The sequence below is a fragment of the Saimiri boliviensis genome, chromosome 16 (genome assembly GCF_048565385.1).
Source record: "Saimiri boliviensis isolate mSaiBol1 chromosome 16, mSaiBol1.pri, whole genome shotgun sequence".
Classification (NCBI taxonomy): domain Eukaryota; kingdom Metazoa; phylum Chordata; class Mammalia; order Primates; family Cebidae; genus Saimiri; species Saimiri boliviensis.
The window spans coordinates 4,886,757-4,912,459 of record NC_133464.1 but is presented as its reverse complement, the minus strand read 5'-3'; the positions used below and the strand labels follow the sequence as shown (position 1 = coordinate 4,912,459).

General features: G+C 42.5%; 1 protein-coding gene across 4 annotated transcripts in view; it reads left to right on the top strand.

Moving 5' to 3' along the window:
* MYO16 (myosin XVI) overlaps positions 1-25,703 on the top strand; it is a 695,568-nt gene that overhangs the window by 604,789 nt on the left and 65,076 nt on the right. For all 4 annotated transcript variants that reach the window (XM_074387449.1, XM_074387448.1, XM_074387447.1 and 1 more), the window contains 3 exons: positions 2,795-3,041; positions 5,276-5,544; positions 17,133-18,236. In XM_074387449.1, the coding sequence (XP_074243550.1) occupies positions 2,795-3,041; positions 5,276-5,544; positions 17,133-18,236 (1,620 nt within the window). The remainder of the gene's footprint in view (positions 1-2,794; positions 3,042-5,275; positions 5,545-17,132; positions 18,237-25,703) is intronic.

Below are 25,703 nucleotides of genomic sequence, written 5' to 3'. Positions count from 1 at the left end.
CTATTTAACAAAAATTAAATTGCTATACCCTATTGACCTAGAACAAAAAAAAATGAACAGAGCTGTAATTATTTCTTCACCTTTCTAAATATAAAAATTGAGAATGGTATAAAAATTGGCATCGAGATAGAAACTATGACCTCATAGTGCATAAATGAAATAATGGATGAGTATGTTTTTTAAAATTACAGTATTTTAAATGCAAAGCATTATTGATTTTTTATTTTCATAGTTCTTAAAACAGCTCCCTTAATGCTTTTTGCTAATATTAAATTTACTCAAAATTTAAATAATCTGGAGCCATTTCGTTTGTTTTTTTTTTTTTTTAAAGAATTCCATTTTTTTCTTTAAAAATGTCCAAGGGAAAGAAAGCTGTAGCTTTTAGTTTTAAATTTAATCATTTTAATTTAAAATTATTCCTACCAGAAGTTTTTTCTCTGACCCTATATGGTCATGTTATCTTGGATGAAAAATATCTGTTAATCAAGACCTTCCATGGGAGACGTCTTAGAAGCAATCTTCTGAATCTGTCTGAAAGATGTCAAACATCAACATCCACTAGTGGCAGGTTTATTTTTACCAGTTGCCCCTTATTGGAGACATCAATATTTAGCAACTTGTGTAACATTTTTAAAGAACTTTAAAAGGCTAGTGGGATGCAGTGTGAGAAAATGAAGTTCTGGATGCGGGACAATAGACTCCTGGGTGAATGTGAGTCCAGTGAATAGCTGTGCTGTAGTGGGAGGTCAGGAGAAGTCTGGCACATCCACATTAATCTTCTCTTTATTCCAAGAGATTAAACATCTTGAATATACTCTCACTTTCACTCTTCCGAGAGCCAATGTCTCCCCCCTCCCCCCCCCCTTTTTTTTTAAGTGTAATGAGAAAGAACAAGTGAACAGGGCAATTTCAAGTCTTCTGCATTTTTCACACTCAGGGTGCCTATCCCATGGTTCGTACTGCTCCACTTTATTCCACGTTTTATATTCCTGGAAGTCTGATTGAACCTCAGACTGTTTAACATCTTTCCCTTCGGTTCCTTTGGAACGAATGCTTTACAGTTAATGTCACTGCATTCCAACATAACTAAGCCTTTAGTAGTGCCATCTGAAACACATGCATTCAGCATTTCAGATGTCTGCATATTATTTTCCTCTGCAGCCATCATTGTAGATCATTCTGTTCAACTTTCCAGCAGCTACTCAAGACATCAAAGTGAATATCATAGGTACCTCATATATTTGTTATTTTATAGCCATGAACTTTTTTAAACCACTTAATATTTTATAGGCTTCTTCCTTTCCCAAGGGCAAGGATAAAGTGTCTTTGCTGCCGACCTAGGCTTTCCTAAAATTATAAATCTTCTATCATCTTAACCAACTCCTTATAATCCTAGAAACTTTTAAAATTGGGAGAGACGGAATCATAAAGTTTGGAAAGACTCTAATCGGAATTCCTCCATCTGCACTTGTCCACTTCACCCATGAGAAGGGGCCACTGTGCTGGCCTTCTACCCACTCAGGGCCTGGGAAGCAACTCTTTTCATGAGGCAGCCCGATCTACTTCCACCCTGTGTTCATTGTTAGGAAGTTCCGTTCAAGACCAGCCTGGTCAACATGGTGAAACCCCGTCTCTACTAAAAACACAAAAATCAGCTGGGCGTGGTGGCAGGCATGTGTAGTCCCCACTGCTCAGGAGCGTGAGGCAGGAGAATCGCTTGAACCTGGGAGGTGGAGGTTGCAGTGAGCTCAGACCATGCCACTGCACTCCAGCCTGGGCTTTCAGCCTGAATGAGACTTAGTCTGAAAAAAAAAAAAAAAAAAAAAAAAAAAGAAAGAAAGAAAGAAAGAAAGTTCTTTCTGACATCGATTGCAAATATGCTTCCCTGTATTTCCTGTAACTTTCTTGGTTGCTGATCTTCTCCCTGGAGAGTTAGAGATCATGTCTGTGTGACTGCAGGCTAAGGAAATATAGTTTGATCTCCTAAGCTTGGGGACATATGAGCCCTGCCTCTACCATTCCTTGGTTGTGTTTACCTGAGGAATTTTCTTAGTTTCACTAAGGGAATACCATTGTGTCTAAAATGGAGATAGTGGTAGATTTTGTCATTGAGTTTCAGAATTGAATGACGGAATAGAGTGTCTTACACACAGAGGTCCCTTTAAATGGGGGTCTTGCATTTTTAATTCTTTTATTTCTTACTGACATAATGATTTCAAAGCATTTTTACTCGTTTCTCCCAATTTTTACACATTCTTCTAGCTGTCCTTTCCCAAAGAGCAGGATGGATATCCTATATTTATACACAATCTTTTTCCAGAGTCTTAAATATAATGTTAATTTCTCTAAGAATTAAATCATAATCTTAGAAACAATATATGCATGATATTTCTTAAGACAAACCCCATAAGCCTTAGGTGTTTATGTAATCATGTGATGTAATGAAAGATGATTCGTACATCCCAAAATGGTGCAGTTGGAGGCACATCCCAAATTCTGTAGCATTTGTACCTAGTGCTTTCCCATTGACTTAACTCCCGTCCATCCATGTCCAGCTTTTGTTATCAAAAACAGTGTTGGGGACTTTATTATCAATATTGCCTGCGAGATCTCATTGAGGTCAAAGGGCTTTGCCTTTAGTGTTATCACTGCTGATTTAGATCAATTCTTATTCTGGGTTAAATGTATCTTATTTTAGAACTGCCCAGAGATAAGTATATTGTGATTTTTATTTGTGCATGTCTGAGTTTTTCACTTTTGTTCCTTTTACTGACCCATGATTGTTCTACAAAAGTTATCAGAGGATTTTTGGCACGCCAGCACTTGCTTCAGAAAATGAGCATCAGACAACAAGAGGTGACGTCTATCAATAGCTTTCTGCAGAACACAGAGGACATGGGGCTGAAAACCTACGATGCCCTGGTCATTCAGAATGCTTCGGACATTGCCCGGGAAAATGATCGTCTCCGTAGTGAAATGAACACTCCCTGCCACAAGGAGAAGTTAGAGGTTAGGAACACACAAGAGGAAGGAAGCAAAAGGTAAAAGCAGAGGGCATGCAACTTTTATTGCCTTTGTGATTGATTCAATGGAGTCATGAAAATTCAAATAGCCCTTAATGCAGAGCTCCATCAGATATGACGGGGTTATAGGAACAGGTATGCGTGGTTTGTTATTTGAAATGCCAGGAGTCTAAAGAGATGCTTTCCTGTGCTGTCTTCTCATGAGCGAGAGGCTGTACGTGTCCCTTCACTCGTATGTAATGATGACTGCCCCACCCACCATGCTTGAGTCACTTAACTACCTCAAGTACACGCAAAGTCTAAAGCACTGACTGTTTCTGTATTGGCAAAAATATATATCTTGGCTGTTGACATTTTTACACAAGTGTTACAGACATAAGGCTAACTAATAGAAACTTTGGGAAATCTGACCCAAAAAATCGAGATGCCACTCTAAAAACATGAAAGTAGTGAACTCAATAGATAGATTAAGTGTATTACATATCCCTGTGTAAACGGTCACATTTCTCTTTACTGATAAAGCACGCTTTAGGGAAAGCTTTTTTTTTTTTTTTTTTTTTTTTTTTTTGAGCCGGAGTTTTGCTCTTGTTACCCAGGCTGGAGTGCAATGGCGCGATCTCGGCTCACCGCAACCTCCGCCTCCTGGGTTCAAGCAATTCTCCTGTCTCAGCCTCCTGAGTAGCTGGGATTACAGGCACGCGCCACCATGCCCAGCTAATTTTTTGTATTTTTAGTAGAGACGGGGTTTCACTATGTTGACCAGGATGGTCTCAATTTCTTGACCTTGTGATCCACCCGCCTCAGCCTCCCAAAGTGCTGGGATTACAGGCTTGAGCCACCGCGCCCGGCTAGCGAAAGCTTTTTATGTAAAAGTTTGCTTTAGATGCTTAGCTTAAAACACGAAGAGCGCCTGGTCCTTCTCCATTTTGCCATTCTCCTCTGTCTGTGGATGATGAAGACACCTGTGAATCACAGCACACCTAGAGGAAAGGAGGGCAAGGAGCGGCTTCCTTTGGATGGCCATTCATCATCAGGGAGATGTTTATTTTGCTGTAGAAACTTGGTAGTATCTTGTTGTTTCTCACTGAAAGTGACTCTCCCTTGCCATTTCTGCCAATGTCAATTTTTTTTTATTAAAGTGGAAACGGCAATGTGTATCTTGTTAATTAGCTTCAACTATCTCAGTGATTAAATACTGAAAAAAATCCCCTTTGTGCAAAAAAAAAAAAGTCTGTAATTAAACATTACAGGAAAAACAAATTATCCACTGAATGCCACGCTTTCATCTTCAGCTATTTCATTTTCTACATGGGCGGCTGGCTCTGCTGTGTGGTAGATTCTAGCCCTGTTGGTGTTCCGCCACAGAAAGATATAATTATAAAAAACAAATGCTTGGAAACTCCTTGTAGAGTGAATGCATTGGCATCTTGCTAGCACATGATTACGTTGACATGTGAAGCCAGAAGAAATTTTTTTAAACAAGATAACTATTAATTTTATATGACTTCTAAAATAATATTTATTATTTTCTCTGCTGGAACTAAACAGCCACCCCAATTTCTCCATTTGATTATGTATGTGTTTTCCCAATACAAAATTAAGTCAAGAAGTATTTGTTTATTTACTGAATACCAGCAGTTTACTTGGCACTGGCCAACTGTACGGAGTTAAGGAGAAAAAGTAATAGCTCTGCACATAATTAAATAATTTCCGGTAGAATTTAAATGGCAAGAGTGATGAGGAGAAAGAGAACACTGGAATGTAAATTTCCGAGAGTTTTAAGTAAGAGTCTGTCCTCCTCTTGTGAGGGGAAATGGTGATGAACTCCCAGCATTTGATGCATCAGTAACTCTCTATTAAGATGGATTTGCCAGAAATTATCATTCAGATTGAAATTCTGGTTTTCTGATTTGCTTAATAATCAGAGTGTGAAGAATTCATTCAGTGAGTGCCGATCAAAAATGGGAAGGCCCTTAAGTAGTGTTGCATTTGTGTGAGAATGTTTAAAAAGTAATCATGATGGATATCCCGTGTGCTCCTGTGCTTTTCATCACAAAGCAGGAGCCAGAGGACGGGTGGCCTTCTCCAGACCAGCTGGTCACCAGAGGGCTGCACATGTCCTCCAGCCACAGCAGGAGGGGCTGCTTGCCAAAAAGCCGTCGTTATGTCTGCTTGAGCAGGTTCCTTGTTATGGGAATAATGCATCTGGGCCTCTCTGGTGTGGTGCTGTCTGTGTTTTGTTTCCCCCTAAGAACCAAAGACAAGAGCGGACCCAGGCATTTCCATCCCGGCTCCATGTCAGTCTGCATAGCAGTGGACGGCCTGGGCCAGTACCTCACTGGCCCGTCCATCTGGTCTCCTTCGCTGCACTCGGTGTTCAGCATGGATGACAGCAGCAGCCTCCCATCTCCACGGAAACAGCCTCCGCCCAAGCCAAAGAGGGACCCCAACACCCGGCTGAGCGCCTCCTATGAGGCTGTGAGCGCCTGTCTCTCCGTGGCCAGGGAAGCGGCCAATGAAGGTCAGCCCCGGGGAGGGAGCCAGCCTTGTGGTACCGACTTGCCAATGCTCTGACTTAGTCTCAGGATGCCCGTAGCAGTACTGTGGCCCTAATGTACTCTTAATAGAGATAAATCCAATTGTTGGCTTGCCAGCCGCTCTTAATCATTAAATATAAATAATATTTATTCAAATCTCTAAGCCTCTTAGGGAAAAGCTACTTACATGGCATTTCCGTAACTCCCATCCCCACCTCTGGCTCGAAAGAGCAGCATGAAATCAATTCAGAAAGTCGGCAGCTATTCCATGGGAAATTTCACCCATTAGAAAGTCAAAAAAAAAAAAAAGCATCAGGTGTTCCAGTTATCACAATCTAATAAAAAATTAAGACTGTTTTATTATGTGATAAGTGAAATTATATTACCCAGAGGATAGTCATCGTGCAAGAAAATTCTGTTAGGAAAACTTTTGAGAGGAGATCATAAAAGTTTCTGCATCCATTGTTTAGAAGCAGGGACGCACACAAGAGAACACTGCATTTTATTCTCAGCCAGATCTCATAGGTCAGTAATGAGACGGTTATGGTTTAACTATTAATTTTAAGAATTGTGAGAAATAAAGGAAGTTCTTCATAGTGGAACACTTACGAATTGAACAGATTTTATTGATCATCTGCTGTCCATCAGATTCTATTGTAGGCATGCTGTATCATTCTTCATGGACTTTACATCCTAGTGTGGCAAAACAGATGGTAAACATAATAAAAAAGTAAATACTTTAGAAGAAGATTGTTGCTACTAAGAGAAATAAAGAAACTCGGGGTAGTGCAGGGTGGAAGAGGGGTTGAAATTCTAAATGAAACGGTTTGGTAGAACTCACTAGAGAATAATATCTGAACATAGGATGAAACATAGTTCCTTCTTTAAATAAATGAACCCAAATACAAAAACAGCAAATCCATAAGCTCACCTCTGGGATGGCAGACAGCAAGAAGATGGTAGGAAGATATGGGGCAGAGGCCTGAAGCAAGTAGTAAGTCCATCCAACCAACTTCTTTTCTTTTTTTCAAATTAATTTTTAATCGACATAAAATTGTATGTTTTTGTCATGTACAACATGTTGTTTTGAAATATATGTACATTGTGGAATGGTTAAATCTAGCAAATTAACAAACTCATGCCTCGCACAGCTATCATTTCCGTGTTGAGGGTGCTTAGTGTCCACTTGTTTAGCATTTTTTTTTTTTTTTGAGATGAAATTTTACTCTTGTTGCCCAGGCTGGACTGCAGTATCGCAATTTTGGCCCACTGCAACTTCCACTTCCCAGATTCAAGTGATTCTCCTGCCTTAAGCCTCCTGAGTAGCTGGGATTACAGGTGCCCACCACCACACCCAGCTAATTTTTGTATTTTTAGTAGAGACAGGGTTTCACTATGTTGACCGCGCTGGTCTCGAACTCCTGACCTCAAGTGATCCACACGTCTTAGCCTCCCAAAGTGTTGAGATTCTGTTCTGTAATTGCAGATTCTGTAACAGTCACTGTGTCCAGCCCTTTTTTTTTTTTTTTTTTTTTGCATTCGTTAAGAATATAATATATCGTCATTAACTGTTGTTACCATGCTGTATACTCTTCAAAGTGCTTTTTATTAGTGGCGTCAGGAAAAAATAGATCTTTAGGATATTTTTTTACTTAGAAAAAGTTACCATCTTAGTGGACAAGCCATGTTTCAACCATGCCTAGATGAAAGTAGAGGAGAAATTCCTAAGACTTTGGGGAGGAGAGTCCAAATGTGTGTTTTGAAAGTCCTGGTGGTAAGGACAAGAAGAAAATCTGAAAAATGACGTTAGATAAGATCAACCATAGGAAAGTCCTTAAAGTGGACATAGATATAAATTTAATTAGATATAAATTAGAACAGGACCTCCAAAGATATGAGGCATTCTCCCCTGGTGCCACACATGCCAGGAGAAGCCCACAGTCTGAAGGAGCCAGCAGCACCCTCCTGAGCAAGTGGGATGCTTCACATCACCGCTGTTCCTACATTCAGACCTCCACTTTAGATTTGTGGCCCATATCTTCATGTGATTAGAATAGCAAGAAAGATTTTTTGGCAGTTTGTATGAGGAAGACGGTCTCTAAAATGCTATCTGTGAGATAAAGAGGGTGGGAAATTAAGACTCCAGGGAGTATCCAACATTGAAAAAACAATTGTGAAATATGATTGAAAACTGCAGCAAATACAAGATGAATCTCCAGCGAAACTTGCAAGCAGGCTCTAGAAATTTGCATAGATAGGCCTCAGAATATCTTGTAACATCTAGAAAAAGCTAATGGTTTGTGTGGACCCTAAAAAACACTTCCCTGGAGTAATGAAGGGGCCACTTTGTCACATGTTATGAAAGGAGATCAAATAGTGAGAAAGAAGCTGAGCTCAGAGTGGAGGCTGAGCTCTCTCATCTGGGCAGCAAATAATAATAAGTCAATTAAAATAAAAATTACTCAGGAACCATAGGAGATATACAGATACTGATATCAACATAGATATAGATATACACACATATGTGAAGGCAAAGTGACCCAAAAAAAGGTTAATAAAGAGGATAGCTGTAATAACTCAAATTCCTTTTTACACGTTATCAAAATGCATCATCTGATAGCTTTAGGCATGCAAGATATTTATGTAAAATTTAATTTCTTGGATCCTAATTTTGTCTCATGTGTGACTGTAAGGTACTTACAGATGCCTTTTGTCCTCTGTGTCCCACCCTGGTGGGCACACCCTTTAGAAGCTTGTCAAAGGGCAAGTGTATACACTGCTTCCTTTCAACTGTCCACATTATCTGATCCTTCTTACAATACATAATTCCTCATACTGGTTACTTTACAACCACCACCACAAAAAAGAAAGTGTTCCATGTCCAGCAACTGGAAATGTATTTCTGCGTTCTGGCATGCACTCTCAATACTGCGTATTTTTAAGAATAAGAAAATTAAACAGCTTAATCTGCTTGAGCATGCTCGCTGATTAGTTTTTACAGTGTTAGGGAGTCAGAGAGGGCCAGCGGAGGAGCTTAGCACCCAGTCTGGCAGGGGTCTGGGTTTCTAATCCATGATCGCAAAGATAGCTCCACACGCATGTGATAAGCCAGCTGTCAGATGGGGTCTGGTCCCTTCTGTGCCATTGTGTCAGGAGCTGAAGGTGGTTGAGTCTGGACGGTAATGAAATTGATCCTAGTATCTTAGATAACTCTCTCAGCACAACACAATTCAAATATAATCCAAGTCTTTGTTGTTCAATGCAGTAGCCAGTAGGCACATATGTCAAATTAAATTTAATGTAAATAAAATTAAATACACTTTTAAATTCCATTCCTCCATCATCAGTCACTTTTGAGGCACTCAGTAGCCACAGGTGTAGAATTTTCCATCATCACAGAAGCTTCTCTTAGACAACCCTGATTCTAAATGCTTCCTGTGTCTACCAAGCAGCGATACTTTATTTTTTGCACCTAGTGACATGTCACAAAATTATTCTCCTTTCTGTCAAAAGGCAGGAAAAGAATTTGATCACTTTTCCAAAATGCTTAGTGAACCTTGGTTTCACAGGATTAAGGACTCCAGCTGAAGTCACGTTTGTACCTCAGCCTTCCCTTCTGGCATGTTGAAAAATCAAGTTCATGTTCTTTTCCTTGACAACTAAAGCTGCTAATCAATTAAGATGGTTATAGAGTGAAAGGAGACCTGATTGCAGAGAGAGGACCCAAGATTGTAGGGTGACCATCACCAAGGTCACATTAACCTTGCCTTTGTGTTTATTCTTGTTCTCAGCAGCACAGGTGTTTCCTAGTAGGTCCTTACACATTAAAAATGGTTGTAGTGAAGAAAAACAGTGCAGAGGGCTCATTTTTTCTCATTACCTTTGTGCCTCAAAAGCATGAAACAATTTTGCAGGCCAATAAATGTGAACACTTCTTTGCAAACTATTAGCAAGCTAGAGACAAGTATTTAAAAGTACCGTATTTGTATTAGGTTGGTACGAAAGTACGGTTTTTGCCATGGAATGAAACTCTGTGGTTGTTCTTTGCAAATAGCGGCCAGGAAAGGAAAGACAGGGCCTCGTTCCCACTGCTTCTTGGCTGTGGCCTCCCAGCTGGAGTGCTATTCTGCGGAGTTCATTCCTCACACGCAGGGTGCAGCCTTTCTCCCAAAGACGGTTAACATTCTCTCGAATTGTCTCCTGACTGGAGTCAAATATAAGCCTGCATTTCCTGCATGTGACTTTGAAGAAGTGACTCAGTCTTTCCAAGCCCATGTATAGCAAGCAGCAGCCACAGCAGAAACACGGCAAGAGGGTTGTTTCTGAGGAGTTAAGAAGCAAAGCCCTGTAAAGCCTCATCGCCCAGGACATAACTAGTGCTCAGCAACGTTACCTGCTTATCACTTGGTTCTTAATGAAGCCTCTGACAGTCAGTTTCCTCATCTGTGAAATGGGACGCCAAATGTGAGATGTGCAATTAAGTCATGATGTCGGTGGTGCTGTGCCTGGCTTGGAGTGACAGCTGCTCATGGTGCAATTGCAAAAGCTATCTTTTCTTGGGCAGCTCTAGTCCCCCCATTCACCATTCTGTGATGACGCTTCCACACTCACGCTCCCTTCAGACCCCAGTTGTCCCCTCCTTGGAAATCATACCTTAATGAACCCATAATTGTGTTTTCAAAAATTGCTGTACAATTCCCTTCTCCACAAAACACAGTTTACATGTGTAGACAGATAGTGGTTCAGCTCAGAGGCCTAATATGGAAATAAGTTGATTTCTGTTACTGGCTTTTTTCTGTCTTCATTCTAGAGCAGGATGTGTCACATAGTAAGCACTCAACAAATATTTATCAAGTGAATACATGTTAGAGAAATCTATTTCTCTCTACTCCCTTCATTAAAAGAGAATTAGCTTCCTATCAGTATATAAGAGGGAGCACAATTTGGCAAGGTTTAAGAAGTACCCTTGAGATGTGTCAAGGCTGGATTTGTCAGCATATTTTTAACAGAAGCCCTTTTATAATATTTTTTTCTATTACCTGAAAATGGACAGACTGAGGTCTTCCACGAACACTCTTCTGAGAAATGCGTTACTGGGAATAACAGAACACAATTGCACGGTTCACCACCTATGACGTAGTTCGTCATTCAGCAGATAGTCATTAAGTGTCTTCCATGAGCCTGGCTTCTCCCCGAGGACCTGACAGACTAGTAGGGGAGATAAGTGGTCAAACAAATTACAGAAGAAGCAGAGCCATGGCAGTGAGGGCGTGACAGGTGCATACCAGGCCACAGAGGGTCTTGCCCTCCAGGGAAACTACGAAAGGCTCAGGAAGGGCATTTCAACAGCATTGAGGGCTGGAATGCAATCGGGAGGGTAAAGATGGGAACGGGGAAGGCAGTGATACTGCCCGAACTGCTCCTCCCACCAGGAAAGAAAAGTTATAACAAGGTCGTGATATATGACAGCTCAGTAGAAGCCCTTTCTGTCCAATTTGCAGCTGGTTGTAAATCCATCCTACATTCACTCATGTATGCAGCCTGAGCAGTCAGCTAGCAGGCACTTAATTAAGCATCTTTTATGTCCTAGGTCTTTGTTCTGTACTATGTTTGCTTTTGCTCTGAAACTAAGCACAATTACACAAGAAGCGTTGGGAAATGGAGGATAAAAAACACACAGACTCTATTTATTTTGGATGAACGAGCATCTCATTCCTCCTTTTTCTCATAGATTCACTATGCAGGTATTTTATTCTTGTGAGAATGGAGTCAAATAACATGCACACAAGATGATTTAAAAGTCACTGACATGCCTTAGCAAAAATACCAAAAGGAAAATATTTTGTAGGAGAATATGCCGATTTCCTGTCATGACACATGTGCCTATCATTCTGCAGCATTTCAGATGAGAGTCAAGTTTATGATGTAATAGATGGCTTCAGAATGTAGTCTCACTCCTAAGCTACTGTGAGGACCCTAGAATTTGCCCTCCAAGTATTCTGTGATCAGGGACTGTCTTCCTACTCCATTTCATTGGCTTTATCAAGTAGTTGCAAACGTCTTATGCATAAGTATTAGAACAAAAAAATAAGAAAACTCTCGATGTAAATTCATTTTAATAGCCCTCTAACCAGTATTTGCAAATGAACTTTTAGCATGTATACACATACACACATACCTAGAAGTAGCCACAAACCAAATTAGACTTTAATTTGTTAACTGTCATTTTCTAATTTTAGTTTACAAAGAATGAATATTTCCAGTTCTGACCCCCCAGGTTCCAGTTTAATTGTTAGGGAGTAGAACAGGATAAAGCACTGTAGTGATCCAACATCACTAAACCCCAGACCACACTTTTAGGAACCACCCTTCTGTCTCTCATGGTAAATTTCCGGTTGTGCGGCAGTACTTACGTTGATCATGATGGATACTTAGTGATGTTTAGCATGTACGGCATTATGCTAAGCATCTTTCATCTGTAGAATGGCCCTACCTAGTAGGACTGTCATCATGACCCTATGTAGAGAAGGGCATTAAGTCACAGAGCAATGGTGTAACTCGTCCAAGGTCACACAGCCAAGCTTTAGAACCTCGAGCCCAGGCTCTCAAAAGCCTCCCAACAAATATGCAACTTTTACTTATAACTGTTTAATGCAAAAAGGCCCCTCCCCGCATCTGAAGCAAACCTTGAGGGAATACTATACCAGTTATGCGTGGTTGTATAAAACCCACCCAGAACTTACAGATTTACATAAAGTACTGATTGTTCTACTATCTCTCTCAGGCTCTGGGTATCAACAGAGCTCACTGGGGCAGTTGTCACTCGAGCGCTTTCATGAAGTAAGGTGGCTGGAATCATCTGAAAGGCCACGGGCATGTCTGGTGTCTCACGTCTGAGGATTGGGACTCCTTGAGTGTCTCTCTCTGTCTACGTGGTCTCTCTGTATTGCTTGGGCAGCATGACAGCTTCAGGGTATCTGACTTCTTACAGGGAGAGTCAGTGCTTGGGGGCCATGTGCTTTGGGAGAGAGAAAGCAGTAGCTGTAGCATCACTCTGAGGGAGCCAGCCTTGGGAGGTGAGCAAACTCCCGTCTGTCAGTTCCTTCCATGACATCAGTCCCAAAGACCCATCCAGGTTTAGGAAAAAAGAAACAGATACTACCTCTGGAAAGGATACATTGTTGTGGCCAATGTGTTGGAATGTACCATCCGTTATCAGTCCACCCTCTAAACACAACAACCTGTATCCTTCTGTCATACAAACTATACTCACCCCCGCCCAGACTCCTCAAAGCCTCCTTCATCATCACATCTGGACCAGGCTCAAGGGTCAAATCACATCATCTAAATCAGACCCAGGTGTGCTGGTGCCTCCAGTACAATTCCTGAAGTGTGTCCTCTTCCATCTGAAGACTTATGACCTAAAAAGACAAGTTGCCTGATCCCCCACCCAACCGAAATACACGGGAGGGACAGATAGAAGATAACTGTGATGCACGCTTCTGCTCAGACACAGGAGGGAGATGAGCTGACACACAGTTGTCCTTGGTGGGTAGCAGTCGTGAACAACAGTTGCAGCGTGTGGCAGGTGCCTTCCTCAGGATTTAGTCCTAGTGCCTGGAAATAGTTTTTCATAGTTCTTAGGTCTGTGTTCTGGAATCCTGGTTCTCCACTTTTTGACTAATAATTCCCGATCCATAAGAGATGACTTATGTTTGGGGCTGGTAGTTTTCTCAGCCTGTTTCTTCCTTATCAGGGCCGTGTTGTTGCTTTTGTTTAGAGGTGAGGTCTTGCTATGCCATCCAAGCTGCAGTGCAGTGGCTGTTCACAGGTATGAGCATAGCACACTGCAGCCTTAAACTCTCAGCCTGAAGTGATCCTCCTGCTCAGCTTCTGGAGTAGTTGGGACTACAGGCACACACTGTACCTGGGCAAAATTTTGAGAGAACAAAGTTTCTTTATTTTTGTATTCACTCTGCTCCTTTCAGTGTAAACTGATACAATTCCTTTAAAAGCTTTGTGACTTTCTTGTGAATCAATTCATAATTTATTAGTCAAAAGCCACATCCACAAATCCCTCTGAGATAATCTCTTCTCTATTTGGAAGCTCACTGCAGTATTTCCGTAGGGCAAGGTCCTTGATATTCTTAGAAGAGCTGTGGTTTTGCTTCCTTGAAAAGATCTATGAAGCCCCTCTGAATTTTTCTGAGGACTTAATGGAAGGTCTCATGCATGTGTGCTTGACTTCATCTTTAGATCATGTTTTTCTGAAAATTCCCTGAATTTTATTTCTCCTTGGAAGTCATTTCTTAATATTCAAATTATTTGCCATTTGGAGAGCCTAGCGTGAGAACCATTTTATTTTTAAGCTCAGAAGGTCCTTATCCCTTTATAATGAATAGTTCTTTCTTTAATCACTGCATTCTCATGATATACTCTAGGCAGCTAGAAGAATCCAAGAGGCATCACCCAGTTCATTGTCTGTTTTCTATTTTCTGCATGACTGCAGGTGAGACAGTGTTGCCAAACTTTTCCACTAGGACTGGAGTGTTCTGTTCCCTCCAGCTTCCAACATCTTCCTCATTGTTCTTTGGGTATCATCAAGAGCTTTCTTGAGGCCACCAGGCTTCCCCTGATGGTCCCGTCAAAGCTCCTCTCATGTCCCAAAGCAACTTCCAGTTTAAGATTTTTTTGTTTTTTGTTTTTGTTTGCACAGCAGCAGTCCACTTCCAGGTACCAATGTCTTTATGAGTTGTCTATTGTTATGTAACAAATCTCTCCAGCTTAGTAGCTTAAGGCACCAAAAAACTGTTACAGAATCTCTCATGGTTCTAACATGTGGCTGGGCTCTGCTGAGCAGTTCTCAAGGAGCTCCTCTCATCGCTGCAGTCAGACAGTGGCTGGGACTGGCATCACTGGAAGTCATAGTTAATTACATCTCTGATGTCTGGGATGGGAAAACCGGATAGCTGAGGGCTGCAGCAGACAGGAGTCCTCTGGCATCTCCCTCACATCCACGTGGCCTCTCCACAGATCCCACAGCATAGCTGCTTCAGGGTGTACAAACCTATACGTGGAAGTCAGGGCTACCTAGACTGTCCCAGGAGAAGGAGGGAGCCAGGCAGAGGCTGTGTTGTCATTGGCCCAGCCCCTGAAGGCAGGTGACATCATCTTCTAATCATCGTATTCACTGGGGCAGATGCAGAGACCCTCCAAGGTTAGAGGTTCTGGAAGAGTATGCAGGGCTGAAAATATTATTGAAGCCAGCTTTGGAAAATACAATTTCTCACAAATTCTTTAAATTATTTATATCTTCAGAGCAACTCTATAATCTTCATGTTAAAAAATGGGTTGCTTTATTCACTTTCTAGAAGCTTAGGGGCTGCTATGTGTTAGCCCATTGAAAGTCACTGGAATAATGCTTATTAATGAAAGAACTGCACACTCTGGGTATTTTCTATTCTTAAAAGTTGGCTGCTTTGGGAAGCCCCGAATAATACTAACTTACAAAGACGTCCATTGCATTCAAAAAATATCTTTGTTCTTTTCCATTCCCATTTGAATGATTTCTGTTTCTTTCTGGTGAGAGCGTGTTGAGAATTGAGCATAGCACTTTCTCTACAGTATCCATTTTATTTCTTCAAGATAGTTTCTCATATCACCATCTTATCCACAACTGCCCTGAGGCTCAGAGAGGTTTGCCAAAGACCTCTTGTAAAATTACAACCCTGCCCCACCAACCCCTGCACACACACACAGTTCTGTGACCCTCACCCTGGCTTGCTGGTTCTCATCTTCATGGCCTGTATCACATTCTAACATTCTGTAGAACTCACTCATTTGGTGTATTTCTTTTTTTCTTTTTGCTGTTTTCTGACTGTTCCCACTATTGTAGAGGAGGGCTGGAAACTTCTCTTTATTCACGAATTTATCTCAGTAAATACTGGTTGAATGCATATGATTAAGTGAATGAATGAATAAAAGGTCCATCTGATTTCAAAGCTTTAATTTGAACCCCGGTCCATCTGATTTCAAAGCTTTTATTTTAACCATTATACTTCATTGTCTCCCAAAAACTGGGTACAGAGACTGCTGTCATAATATGCAGCCATAGTGAGGGAAGAATACAGCTGCCTCGGTTAAATAACTCAGGAACTCAACAAAGTCAGATATGCCTTTATCAAGAATTCCTACAGATTCAGAAAATATCACATTAGTAAAACTTCAACAGAGTCAGATGTGCCTTTATCAAGAATTCCTACAGATTCAGAAAATATCAAATTAGTAAAACTAATAGAAGATTTGGGAGTTTGGTTATTTCTAAGACTCAAGGTAATTTTTCCAAAATTAACATCTCTGTTATCAGAGAAATTATATTTATTTAATAGAGCATTATAATTTACACTAAAATCATTAGAAAAAGAAGTCTTGTGGAATTTCTTTTTTGACTTAATTTTCAATAGTTTTAAACACATATGTAAGTAGTTTTGTTCCACGTCTTTTGAAATTCGCTCTTGTAAAGCATTATGTTTACCTGTTTTTCTGAGTATGGCTTCTTTTTTCAACTTCAGGAGTTTCTCCTTGAGAAGTTCTTAGAGAAATATTATTCTCGTGGTTTCCCTGTGAAGTATGTGTTTCTGTTAAGGATTCAAATGTACTGATTGTAAAATCTATCCTCCGTGACATTTGAACAAAGTTTTTTTCTTTAAAGTCTCTGCATCCATACAAGTGTTTTGTTGTTGTTTTGTCCATTTTACATCATTTATTTATCTACTTAAATTTATTTTTATTTATTTTGAGACTGAGTCTCACTCTGTCACCCAGGCTGGAGTGCAGGCAATGTCAGCTCACTGCAGCCTCCGTCTCCTGGGTTCAAGCGATTCTCCTGCCTCAGATTTCCCAATAGCTGAGACTACAGGTGCGAGACACCAGCCCAGCTAATTTTTGTATTTTTAGTAGAGACAGGGTTTCACCATTGTTGGCCAGGATGGTCTCGATGTCTTGACCTCGTGATCCGCCCGCTCGGCCTCCCAAAGTGCTGGGATTACAGAAGTGAGCCACCGCGCCTAGCTCATTATTATTTTAAATAATCACGCTGACTCATTTCCGACAGGAAGCTTCCATATGCCACTGTTAATAGTTAATCGGCCAGATCTCCTGGGCTTCCAATCCCAAGGAGCAGTGCCACCCATAGCTTAGGTCACACCCGAGTGAGGTCCTAGGAATCCACAGCTAAGTGCGCTCCACCACCCCACCCCCGAGGGTCCCTTCCCCACCGCGTCTCCCGCGGCCGCACCTCCGCGGCCTCCGTGGGTGGCTGGCGTCCTGGAACCCCTTGACGTTCCGCTTGACATCCTCCCCAGAGGGCAGAAGTCTTCTTCCATCTCTTTTTCTCGGTGGTGGTCTCGGGAGTTCGGGTTAAGCCAGGGAGCCTGGTGGGTGGAGGGACACGCGGGCCCGGGCCCGTGGGGTTCTCGGGGCGCGGGGCCGTGGCTCCAAGGCGAGCCCCGGGCGAGGTGGGCACCCGTGGGCCTGGCCTGGCACCCGCTGACCGCGTCCTTTCCTGCCGCAGCTCTGGCCCGGCCCAGGCCGCACAGCGACGACTACAGCACCATGAAGAAGATTCCTCCTCGAAAGCCCAAGCGCAGCCCCAACACCAAGCTCAGCGGCTCCTACGAGGAGATCTCGGGGTCTCGGCCCGGGGACGCCCCGGGGACAGCGGCGCGAGGCCCGGTCCCGGGGAACCCTCCGTACGCGCTGCCCCCGGCCGCGCCCCCGGGGGAGGAGGACGACGGCGAGCCCGTGTACATCGAGATGCTGGGGCACGCGGCCAGGCCCGGCAGCCCGGACCCCGCCGAGTCCGTGTACGAGGAGATGAAGTGCTGCCTGCCCGACGACGGCGGCTCCTTCCTGCGCGCATCGCCGCCCCCGCTCCACCGCGCGCCGGAGGACGAGGCGGCGGGGCCCCCCGGGGACGCGTGCGACATCCCGCCGCCCTTCCCCAACCTGCTGCCGCACCGGCCGCCCCTGCTGGTGTTCCCGCCGACCCCTGTCACCTGCTCGCCCGCCTCGGACGAGTCGCCCCTGACGCCCCTGGAGGTGAAGAAGCTGCCGGTCCTGGAGACCAACCTCAAGTACCCCGTGCCGTCGGAGGGCTCCAGCCCGCTGTCGCCGCAGTACCCCAAAAGCCAGAAGGGCGACGGCGACAGGCCCGCGTCCCCCGGCCTGGCGCTGTTCAACGGGTGCGGCAGAGCCTCCCCGCCGTCCACGCCGCCGCCGCCCCCGCCCCCGCCAGCGCCCGGGCCGCCCCCGACGCCCTTCAGGCCCAGCGCGCACTTGGCCTTCGCGCCCGAGCCCGCCCCGGGGAGCGCGGGGAAGGCGGGGCCGAACGCAGAGGCGCCCAAGATCCACCCAAAGCCAAACTCTGCCCCCGGAGCCGGGGCCGGGGCCGGGGCCGGGCCCTGCAGCTCCTTCCCCAAGATCCCGTATTCCCCGGTGAAGGCCGCCAGAGCCGACGCCAGGAAGGCGGGCCCCAGTGCGTCGCCCCCTGCGCCCTACAGCCCCCCCAGCTCCAGGCCGCTCAGCAGCCCCTTGGACGAGCTCGCCAGCCTCTTCAACTCCGGCAGGAGTGTGCTTCGGAAGTCCGCGGCGGGAAGGAAAATCAGGGAAGCCGAAGGTAAGTGGAGCAGACCCGCCCTCCTCCTTTTGCATGGACGCTGAGCTCGCGTGCACCTGTGCACGTCCGTGTCTGCAAAGGTGTGAAATAGGAAAGGTTCAGGTGATGGCCGTGGTCATTCAGAGCAGATAACAGCTTTAAAAAGCAATCGTAGACGCCCAATCGTGGCCAAATAGGTCGCAATGAATCTTTCCGTGTTGCAGAATATGACAGGAAAGGCTGGTGATACACAAAGATACACACTGCAACTGGATTTAATAAATTATAACTCCATCAATATTAGACAGAGCAAAGTTAAATGTTAGCTACTGATTTCTTTCTTTTTTAAATAATAATGCTTCCTTATAATATGAAAACGGTATTTTGCGTAAGTTACTATTGTCGATTTCCATTTGATGTACAGTTCACCGCTAAACCGTAAGTGTGCAGTTTGCTTTTCATGGAGCTTTGCCTGGCGGTGTCTGGGATGATGACCCATCCGGTTACTACCCAGTCCTTAATGCCACTCAGCTGTGGGCTGTTTCCGTTGAACTGCTTTCCTTCCGGTCCTATCCCACCCAAGGAACACTTTTTTAATTTTTTGGACAGAGTCTCTCTCTGTCGCCCAGGGTGGAGTGCAGTGCTGCAATCTTGGCTCACTGTAACCTCCGCCTCCTGGGTCCAAGCAATTCTCCTCCTGAGGAGCTGGGACTACGGGCACACCCCCCAACGCCCGGCTAATTTTATTTTTATTTTTTCTAGCAGAGATGGGGTTTTACCATGGGTCAGGCTGGTCTCAAACTTCTGACCCTGTGATCCACCCTCAGCCTCCCAAAGTGCTGGGATTACAGGTGTGAGCCACCGCACTGGGCCCGACCCAAGGAACACTCTAACGCGGCTTTGTTATCTCTATTTTCTCATCCATCTACTCAGCCCACAGTGGGGTTTGCAGGTGGGAATCAGTCTACTCAAGTGAGCTCCATGACAGGCTGTTGCCTGCATTAAAAAACATTATTTTGTGTCCCTGTAAAAGAATAATGTAGCTGGAGGAATAAGATTTTCATGACGACTTTTTTTGCCAGTCTTTTGTAACTTGCATAACCACATGGCTCTTCCCTCAGATAAGGCAGCCTCGGTGTCAAAGATACTGCTTTTGCACAGATTTCTTTAATAATCAGAAAGAGTGTCTACGTTTTCCGAAAGACATGTTAGGGTTTGTATACAAAACCAAAATGTTTTCCCAGTGGTGTGTATTTTCGGGAAGAAGTTCATTAATGAAAAGCATCTCCTTAAGGAAAATTATAACCAGGCTCTTCCATCACGATGGTTTTCCACCCCCCCACTTCCTTCCAGGTGAGGCGGGAGGATAGGTTGTGGAGGCAGGGAACTTAGGGCCATTTCACGTTGACTCCTTGGCACTAAACTGAAAGGAAAACCCTAACTTTCCATGCCTAAGAAACAAAAGGACCCGAGGCTACTCCCTTTACAAAACCCCACCTTTCTGTACAACAGGCGGGAAATTGGCTGTCCAAAACCTGTCCGACTTAGGGGCAGAGACTTCTTTTGTGTAGAAGTGCAACTCTGTATTAACTTCACCTTAGCCTCTGATCCATTGCTTTTTGCAACCAATCAGATGTTTGCACAGGAATGTGACCTTTTAACATCACTTCAGCCTTGATTGGACACCACCACTTTATTTACATGAGATGAGCTTGAAGCAGCCAATGGGAAGCCTCTCGGGGGTATTTGTACCCGAAAAGATTCTGTATCTGGGCCTTTGAGCTGCTGCCCAGCCCACTCCCACACTGTGGAGTGTACTTTTGTTTTCAGTAAATCCCTGCTTTCATTATTTCATTGCTTCATTCTCTCTTTGCCTTGCTGGGTGTTTTTTCCAATTCTTTGTTCAAAAAGCCAAGAACCTGGACAACTTGGAGTCAAGACTTTCTGCCAGTAACAGAGGGTAGATGGCAACTGTGGACATCCTCATTTTATACGTGGAAAACTTAGCAGTGGGGAGGTTAAATGTTTTCCTTAGGGTTCTCTGGTAGAATTGGAAGTAGATTTGGACCTACAGCATAGTAACATTTTATGCATGCATTAACCTGCTCCTTCGCTAAAAGAAAATACATACGTGTGTAAGCTTTCGTCATTTGATTAGCAAAATGACTTTAGGTAAAAAACTGGAACATCGAGAAAGTAATCCAAACAAGTGAAAAGTAGGTCAAGGCTAAGAACCCTTAGCAATGAAGGAATAGCCTTCTCCCTATTCATTCTTCAGATAAATAAGTTGTTTGTTTAGCTAACAATTTCTTAATTATAGGCCATTAATAAATGAAATTGTACATAGCAGAATGTTTTAATTTCACAAATCTTGTTTCATTCCAAGGAACAAAATGGATAACAGAAATCATTAAATGAACAAATTAGTATTTGCTTTTAAAACTAAAAGTTTATTAAAACATCATGAACCTCATTTTACTATAGAATGGAACAGGGTAAATTCTTCTTGACTCTATTCAAGGAAGTGGAGTTAATGAATTTCTAGACAGACTTCCTCATTTGGAAATCCCAAAGTCGAGGCTTCAGAGGATAGTAAGAATCATAGTGAGGCCTCCGGGCATAGTGTATAAATCTGCTAACTGTATTTCCCTGTGGTGGCATGAACCAGTGTTTGGGAACAAATATCAAAATCTCAAGTACAACATAAGACATCTACTTCCTTATTGTAGACTTTTCTGAAATACTGTTTAATTTGAAAAAGACTGGATTGAGCCACTTAGGACTTTCTCAAAAATACGTTAATTGGCAACTTTTGCCACAGACACGGTTGCTGTAGTAATAGAAGATTTAGCAATACCAGACCAGGCCGTCCCCACACCCCAGACTATGGGAGTCCTAACCACACAGCTGAGAAGTGCATACTGTTTTTTTTTTCTTTTGAGATGGAGTTTTTCTCTTGTCACCCAGGCTGGAGTACAGTGGGGCAATCTTGACTCACTGCAACCTCTGCCTCCTGGGTTCAAGCGATTCTCCTGCTTCAGCCTCCCAAGTAGCTGGGATTACAAGCGCCCACCACCATGCCCAGCTACTTTTTGTATTTTTAGTGGAGACAGGGTTTCACTATATTGGCCAGGCCGTTCTCGAACTCCTGACCTCACGTAATCCACCTGCCTTGGCCTCCAAAAGTGCTGGGATTACAGGTGTGAGCCACCACACCTGGCCAAGTATATAATTCTTTATGGGCTGTGATGAGGGAAGTCAATTTACAAGTTTGGATGTCATGTTATCGTGGGACAGTTCACGTCATTCTTTTAAAATGTAGGAGGGGGGTGAACAAAAGCTATGGAAGAGAAAGCATTTGGTGCTGGTACTCAGCACTGGGGCTGGTTATGTGACTGTTAAGGTCTACACAGTTTGAGCCTGAGGTTAGTAATCCATTTTCTTCTGAATGAATTCGATGACTGTTATCATGATTTATGGTGGTTTTGGAATTTCTTTCAAGTTTTAAATCTTTTACTTTGCCCTTACCCTCTTTATGTTTAAAGACATTTTTATTTTCACCGTGAAATAGCTTTCTTACCAAATAATACAGTGTATGGCTAATTTATCCTTCAGGGTTCTTAAGGTAATTAAACTTCATTTTTTTTGGTTCAATTTTCATAGGAGAAAATTATTCCACAAATTTTGCAGAAGGGTTCAAAATGTTACCCTTGGCTCTTTGGAACAGTTATCTTAAGGAGAGTAAACTGGTCACTAATTCACCACTTTAGGTATTTCTGGTTAAAATATAATGTGCCGCAATGTATGGTGAGTTGCGTATAGGAAGCAAGGTTGTTTCGTGTGTAATTCTACTCCATTACTATTCCCTAGCCTTATATGTAGAATTTCACAAATTCTGTGTTGCCCAAACCAGTTCATTTTCTATAGATTCTTTGATATGCAATTTGAGGTATACAAAACCATGCAGATTCTAAGAGTGGCAGACACACATACAGGAAAGATATGATTGTGCAGATGATGGGTGTGACTGCAGTCTGAGAAGAAATATTTGTAGTAAGGAATTGTAGTCCTTACTGTGTGCCAGGCGTTGTCTGACTAATGTAATTCTCACAACACTATAAGGCATATGCTACACTTATCTCCATTTTACAGGTGGAAAAACTGGGGCACGGGGAGATTAATCCACTTCAAAGTTACTGTGCCCATGGGAGACAGCGAATTACTTGATGTACTACATCTGTCTCAGTAAATCTGTCTCGTCCCCTAGCTGCCTATGCAGTACTGCTCAGACAGCAGGAGAAACGAGACAGAAAAAAAGGCCTTAAATATTAATACTTGCTCACTGAGGGGCAATGAGTCATAAGAATTTAGTTGAAGAGAACTGTCCCATGAACTCAAGAATGCTACATGAACTTTATACTGATTATGGGTATATGTAATTCTGGGATACAGTGTCTAGGCTACTTGGCCCTTAAAACTAAGATCGACTAAATGTTTAATTGTCTATGCCATTCTGGATGTAAAGATCCCATTAATTCATAACAGTTTTTTTTGTCTCATGTAATGATATGAGTAATATTATTGTGCTAATTATTTCTAGTTGCTTGGTTTCAAAAACTACAAGACCCAATTCAAATGGTGAATGAGAGTCCTTGGCTCATTCCGGCCACTAGGGTGCTCCATTGCGCTGAATGGCATCTCAGCATCTGGTTGAGTTTATCCAGATTAAAGTGAAATCACATGAGCATGTTATTCACTACTCACTGCAAAAGATCAGGAAGACAGGGTCCTTACGAAAATGCAATACATCTCAGAAATCTAGAGAAGAAAGTGGAAGACAGCCAGGCCGAAGTAATGAAAATCTGACCCAAAATACTTTTTGAAATTCAGTTTTATTACTTTCTGATACAGTGCACCCTTAACTTATAAGTTATAAACGAGTACTTAAAAATGATGTCAACAAAAAACTCAGTATTTCTTTGCATATAGTAGGTGGCTATTAAATAATAGTTTGATATAAAATTTACCTAAAAAGGAGCAGTTTGACATATAAATCTATTTGATAGAGCAAGCTCGTGTGGCATTTTTACTTAATAGGAAACACATAAACTAAATGGAAGTTACTATTAATTTCAAACATTTTACTTGATTACATAAATATTCATAAGAACATTTTGAGTTTGGAGTCAGAGTATTTTATAAACACTTTTTTTTTTTTACAATATATTTTTATTCCTTAGGGCCATTTGTTTACAAAAGAATTTTTTTCAAGTTTTTCTTATGGAAAATTTCTAACATAGACAAAAGCATAAAGAATAGATTAATTAACTTTCTCTGTGGTCCATCCTGTTTCATATCTACTCCTGCCCATTTCCCTCCTCTGGCACTGAATCATTTTGAAACACATCCCAATATCAAATCAGCCAGGTGTGGTGGCTCACACCTATAATCCAAGCCCTTTAGGAGGTTAAGGCGGGAGGATCACCTGAGCCCAGGAATTTAAGACTAGCCCTGGCAAAGTAGCTAGCCAGACCCTATCTCTACAAAAAATCAATAATAATAATAAAATAGCCAGGCTTGATGGCAAGCGCCTGTGGTCCCAGCTGCTGAAGAGGCTGAGGTGGGCAGATGGTTTGAGCCTGGGAGACTGAGGCCACAGTGGCCATGACTGCTCCACTACACTCCAGGTTAGATCACAGAGCAATACACTGTCAAGAAAGAGAGAAAGAGATAAAGAGAGAGCAAGGGAGAGAACAAAAACCAATGTTAAACCATCTTATTAATATATATTTAAATATTTATAAATAATTTATCATAGGTTTTCTTAAAAAAAAAAGCGTTTATTCTTAAGGCACTTTAGTAAGTACTCAGACCAATCAGTCCATTTCAGTCTTCACCAACATGTGAGTGCTATTCACTGCAAAAGCTTGATTCTCAAAGCCAGGGCATCATTTTTCACGATATAAACAAAATAATTCTTGGGCTAGCATTCCACTGAACAACACTACTCTGCAAATTCCTCCAAGGGGACACCAGTGGGCACCCCTTTCACTACACACACACACACACACACACACACACACACACACACACACAAGATTTTATGTTAGGTAGAACTAATTATGAAAGATCAAAATTCAAAAAGACAATTGCATCCTAAGTTTCAGATGTTTCTATGCCAAATCAAGGGCAGTTACCATTCATTGTTTAGCAACAAGGCGCAGGATGCTTTAGAATGATTCAAATGCCCCTCAATTACTCACAGAAACCTGGGATGTGCTCCAGGACCGTGTTTGCAAATAACTATTCTCTGCTCCTGATGTTTGAAACAGAAGTTCCAACATTATCATCATTTCATCTCTGACACATTGAAAGGAGACTGAAAAGGGGACAGTAGTCTGCCTATGCAAATCTTGACATCCCGTAATGGGATGCAGAGCTTAGTATCCCCTCGGCTTCTTGCCTCTGTGCAGCTCTTGTAGTGTTTTATCCTGTCTGAAGCATTTAAATCTTTTCACTACCCTTGATGAGTTCTCCCCATGGTGATTTATTTGTGTGTGGGGAGTTGGGGGCGGGCGTGCTCATGAAAATTAGAAAAAGTGTGGAAGGTAGTTTACTGATGTGTGCTTCCGCTGCTGATCTGTGACTGTGTACGTTCTTGTCTCATACAAAGTGAGGCGCCCCTCTGCATTCCAGAACCATTTTAAATCAATGCAAAAATTTCCTCATTTTCCAAAAGAGTAAGTCCTTTGGGGAAACTAGATTAACATCCCCAGAGAAGGGAGGGGTCTCCATTTATCACTAAGTGGACGTTAAGCAAGAAGGAGCTGTGTGAAGTTTCTTCCCTTGCCATGTTAATAAACCTGAGCTTGACAAGAGGAGAATATGTCTCAATAGAAGAAACGGCATTTTTTTTCTGATTTCTTCTCTCTGCAGTAGCCAGGAGTGCCTACGCCTGAGATTCGCAGCTATATATTGCATTGTTTCTAATTCTCAAAATGTCTAGTAGAAATAATACTGTGTTCGTCCACACATGGAAATAAAGTTTGAATTTTAATAAATGTATCAGTAACCAAATTTATCTATGTTAAGAGCACAAGGCTCTATTGTTCCTTATGTTAATTAGAAATGTATTTTTTAATGCCTAAGGATTTGTTGTGAACGTTTGTGACATTTTTCTCACAATGTGTAACATTTTCTCTGTATAAATGCCCAATAATTCACATAGGGAAATTATGCAAGCAGCCGGCCTGTAACCCAGACTTGCGTTAACTTGTGGAGCTAATTCCCTTACAGTCATCCAATAAGCATGTGCTTAATGTAAGCACAGGGATTGCTTCTGGAAATCCCAAACACTGGTAAACAAATCTGGCATTGCCTCTGCCCTCTCACAGACCATATAAGAGATAGAAGGTGTATCCAGTTTCAGTGAAAGAATACCAGAGAGGAGAGAATTTCTAACCTGGAGGTGATAAACCACTCACAGAT